This window comes from Myotis brandtii, unplaced genomic scaffold (genome assembly GCF_000412655.1).
Source record: "Myotis brandtii unplaced genomic scaffold, ASM41265v1 scaffold244, whole genome shotgun sequence".
Classification (NCBI taxonomy): domain Eukaryota; kingdom Metazoa; phylum Chordata; class Mammalia; order Chiroptera; family Vespertilionidae; genus Myotis; species Myotis brandtii.
The window spans coordinates 4,431,474-4,433,946 of record NW_005359225.1 but is presented as its reverse complement, the minus strand read 5'-3'; the positions used below and the strand labels follow the sequence as shown (position 1 = coordinate 4,433,946).

At 56.4% G+C, this 2,473-nt stretch overlaps 1 protein-coding gene across 1 annotated transcript in view; it reads right to left on the bottom strand.

Annotated features, from left to right (window-relative positions):
* PDE2A (phosphodiesterase 2A, cGMP-stimulated) overlaps positions 1-2,473 on the bottom strand; it is a 63,720-nt gene that overhangs the window by 10,797 nt on the left and 50,450 nt on the right. Inside the window, exons 11-15 of the mRNA XM_014540373.1 lie at positions 2,354-2,406; positions 2,091-2,165; positions 1,951-1,992; positions 1,380-1,448; positions 988-1,118 (exon numbers count right to left, since the gene is read on the bottom strand). Of these exons, the coding sequence (XP_014395859.1) occupies positions 988-1,118; positions 1,380-1,448; positions 1,951-1,992; positions 2,091-2,165; positions 2,354-2,406 (370 nt within the window). The remainder of the gene's footprint in view (positions 1-987; positions 1,119-1,379; positions 1,449-1,950; positions 1,993-2,090; positions 2,166-2,353; positions 2,407-2,473) is intronic.

The window sequence follows — 2,473 nt, the reverse complement described above, 5'->3', positions numbered from 1 at the left end:
GATCCACTCAACTGCCTAGAGTTCTATGTTAGAAGTCCTGCTACACAGGCCCATGACTCCCAGGTCTCTGTCCACTCCTACAGACCCCATCCCTGGGCTTCTGACACCTTTCCCCACTCTCCACTTCCTGCAGGAGCCCCAGCCTGTTTGCTTAAGCCCCAGGGGCCAAGCATCTTGTCAGCATCTCTCTGTATCCTGGAATCAGCCCTCTGCTTGTATGCCTTAGCCCAAACTATAGACCTGCTGGGCCAAGTGAGGCAGCATTCATACCCTGAACCTACTCCCAGGACATAGCTAATCAATCATAGGACTAAGAACCAGTCTCAACACAATATTTCAGGCAGCTACTGCCAATCAGCAAGTTGGTATAGGACATGAAATCTATTTATGGTACCACTCTGAGATCCCAAATCTGATCTCAGTTCCTGAGAGATTCCTCCTAACTAAGCCTGTTTACCTGCCTCTGTGTCCTGCCCACCATTCCGTTTTGTGTGATTCTTATAGCTGCCCTGTCAGTGCCTATAAAGACCCTCAGGTTCGCCTGGCCCCCAAGCCTGTATTCCCTTTAGCCATAGTCCACTGTGCCAGTGATGCTCTGTGGGTTCCAGAGAGCCCACCATCCCAGAGCTCACTACCTCTCCATCAGGGAATTCCCAGCAGAAATGCCAACAGGGGATGGAAGATGGGGAAGGAGGCCAATACCCTAATAGTGGATACTCCCAACTGCAAGAAGTGGGCAAAAAAAGCGGGAGCTCACTTGGACCTCAACATGATTTTAAATAAGCTAAAACGGGTGACGGAGAGTCAACAATTACCTGTGCCTCAGCCGTAGCAGAAGCAAGAGCCTAGCACTCTCACAAACCTGAGGTCTCTTACACCAACAAACCATTCACACTGCTGGAATAGTATCCACTTCCAGCTCTGTTACCCTACCCAGTCCAGGCTCTCAGCTCACCTCCTGATCCACCTCACCCCACCCTGACTCACAAGTCTCCTCCGAGCTTGTTGAAGGCACAGGCCAGGGCCACCACCTGGTCCGTGGCCCGACTGATGACAGGGACACAGAGCATGGTCTGCAGCTCACAGCCCAACATGCTTTGCAGCTGCCGCACATCCTCCTGCAAAGGTGAGGTGAGTCAGGGCAGGGGAGGAGGGAGAGAGTATGTTTCCTTCCCCCAGCCCAGCACCATCTGCAACAGGCGGCTCTCAGGGACTCCTGCAGGTGGGAAGTGCTATGGTGGGGGGTGGACTGGGAGGAAGTCCCTGGGTCTTGTCGCCAGCCTTCCTAGGCGGCCCTGTCCCAGCGCCCCTGGCCATGGAGGCTGGACATGGTCCTCTCCCTTTGCCTCCTCCCCTGGTCCAGTCAGGCCATGGCTTACTGTGGTGAGATCTTTCAGCTGGATACACTCCTTGTCTTCCACCACCTGGCCCAGGCGTCCCATTGTCAACTGTGGAGGGAGGAGCGGCTGAGTCAGGGCCCGCCCTGGCCTGAGGTCAAGGCCATCTCAGACCCCAACCCTCCTCCCCAAAGTCTGGAAGATTCAAGGACCTTTTCAGTCAGTCCAAATGGGGAATGGAGTCAACAATGAGGGGGGGGGGGTGTTCTGCTCCTGACCAGAACGCCCTATGGAAGATGTAGGGTCTCCCCTGACTAGGAGAGAGAAAAAGCAGACTCCAAGATTCTCATTGATCGCGACAGATTCTAAGAGAACCAAAATCCAGAAACACCCCAACAGCGGTAAACTGGTCCCAAGTAAACTGTTCTGTAGATTGCATGAGATGTCTCCTGTGGATCCTGATCAAGAAAGGCTGTGAGCGCTCATAACATTTCTAAGTAGACCCCAAGATCCAGGTAATTCCATCCGATTCCAAGAGATTCTGGCAGATCCCAGTCTCTCGGTGCAAATCCCAAGTGCTCCTCGTTTGCCTTAACTGCTCCTGCAGACTCACCGGGAAGCTGATCTCTTCCTCCAGCACTTTATCTCCGATGACCTGCGGGGCAGAGGGGCGGCGACCCATTAAAAGATCAGCGGGGTGTTTCTCCTCAGAGGCGCGGTCCCTCTCCCGGTCCCCATGGACCCGGCCCTCACCTTACAGGAGAGCTGGAGATTGTCCTCCGACACCAGCAGGAGGCAGCAGTGGGACGCCTGGGTCTCCTGCTGCAGCTGGAAGGCAAGCACCCAGCGAGGGGCTGACCGCGGGTCTGGGCCGCCCACTCCCCACCCTCTCCCCTCCGAGGCTCCTCGGGTGGGTGGGAAAGAGGCGAGGGGCGGGACGTGGAAATCCCAGCTGAGAGGGAGAGCTCGGGACCCGTCGGTCCCTGGGGGAGCAGGGGCGGGGCGTAGGGACTCACATATTGGAGGACTTTGAGCTGCAGGGAAGAGGCGTCCAGATCGTAGAGTTCCCCTGCAACGGCGGGGCGCGGGTCAGAGGTCAGAGGGTCCTTAGACACCCTCCCCCCGCAGCCCCAACC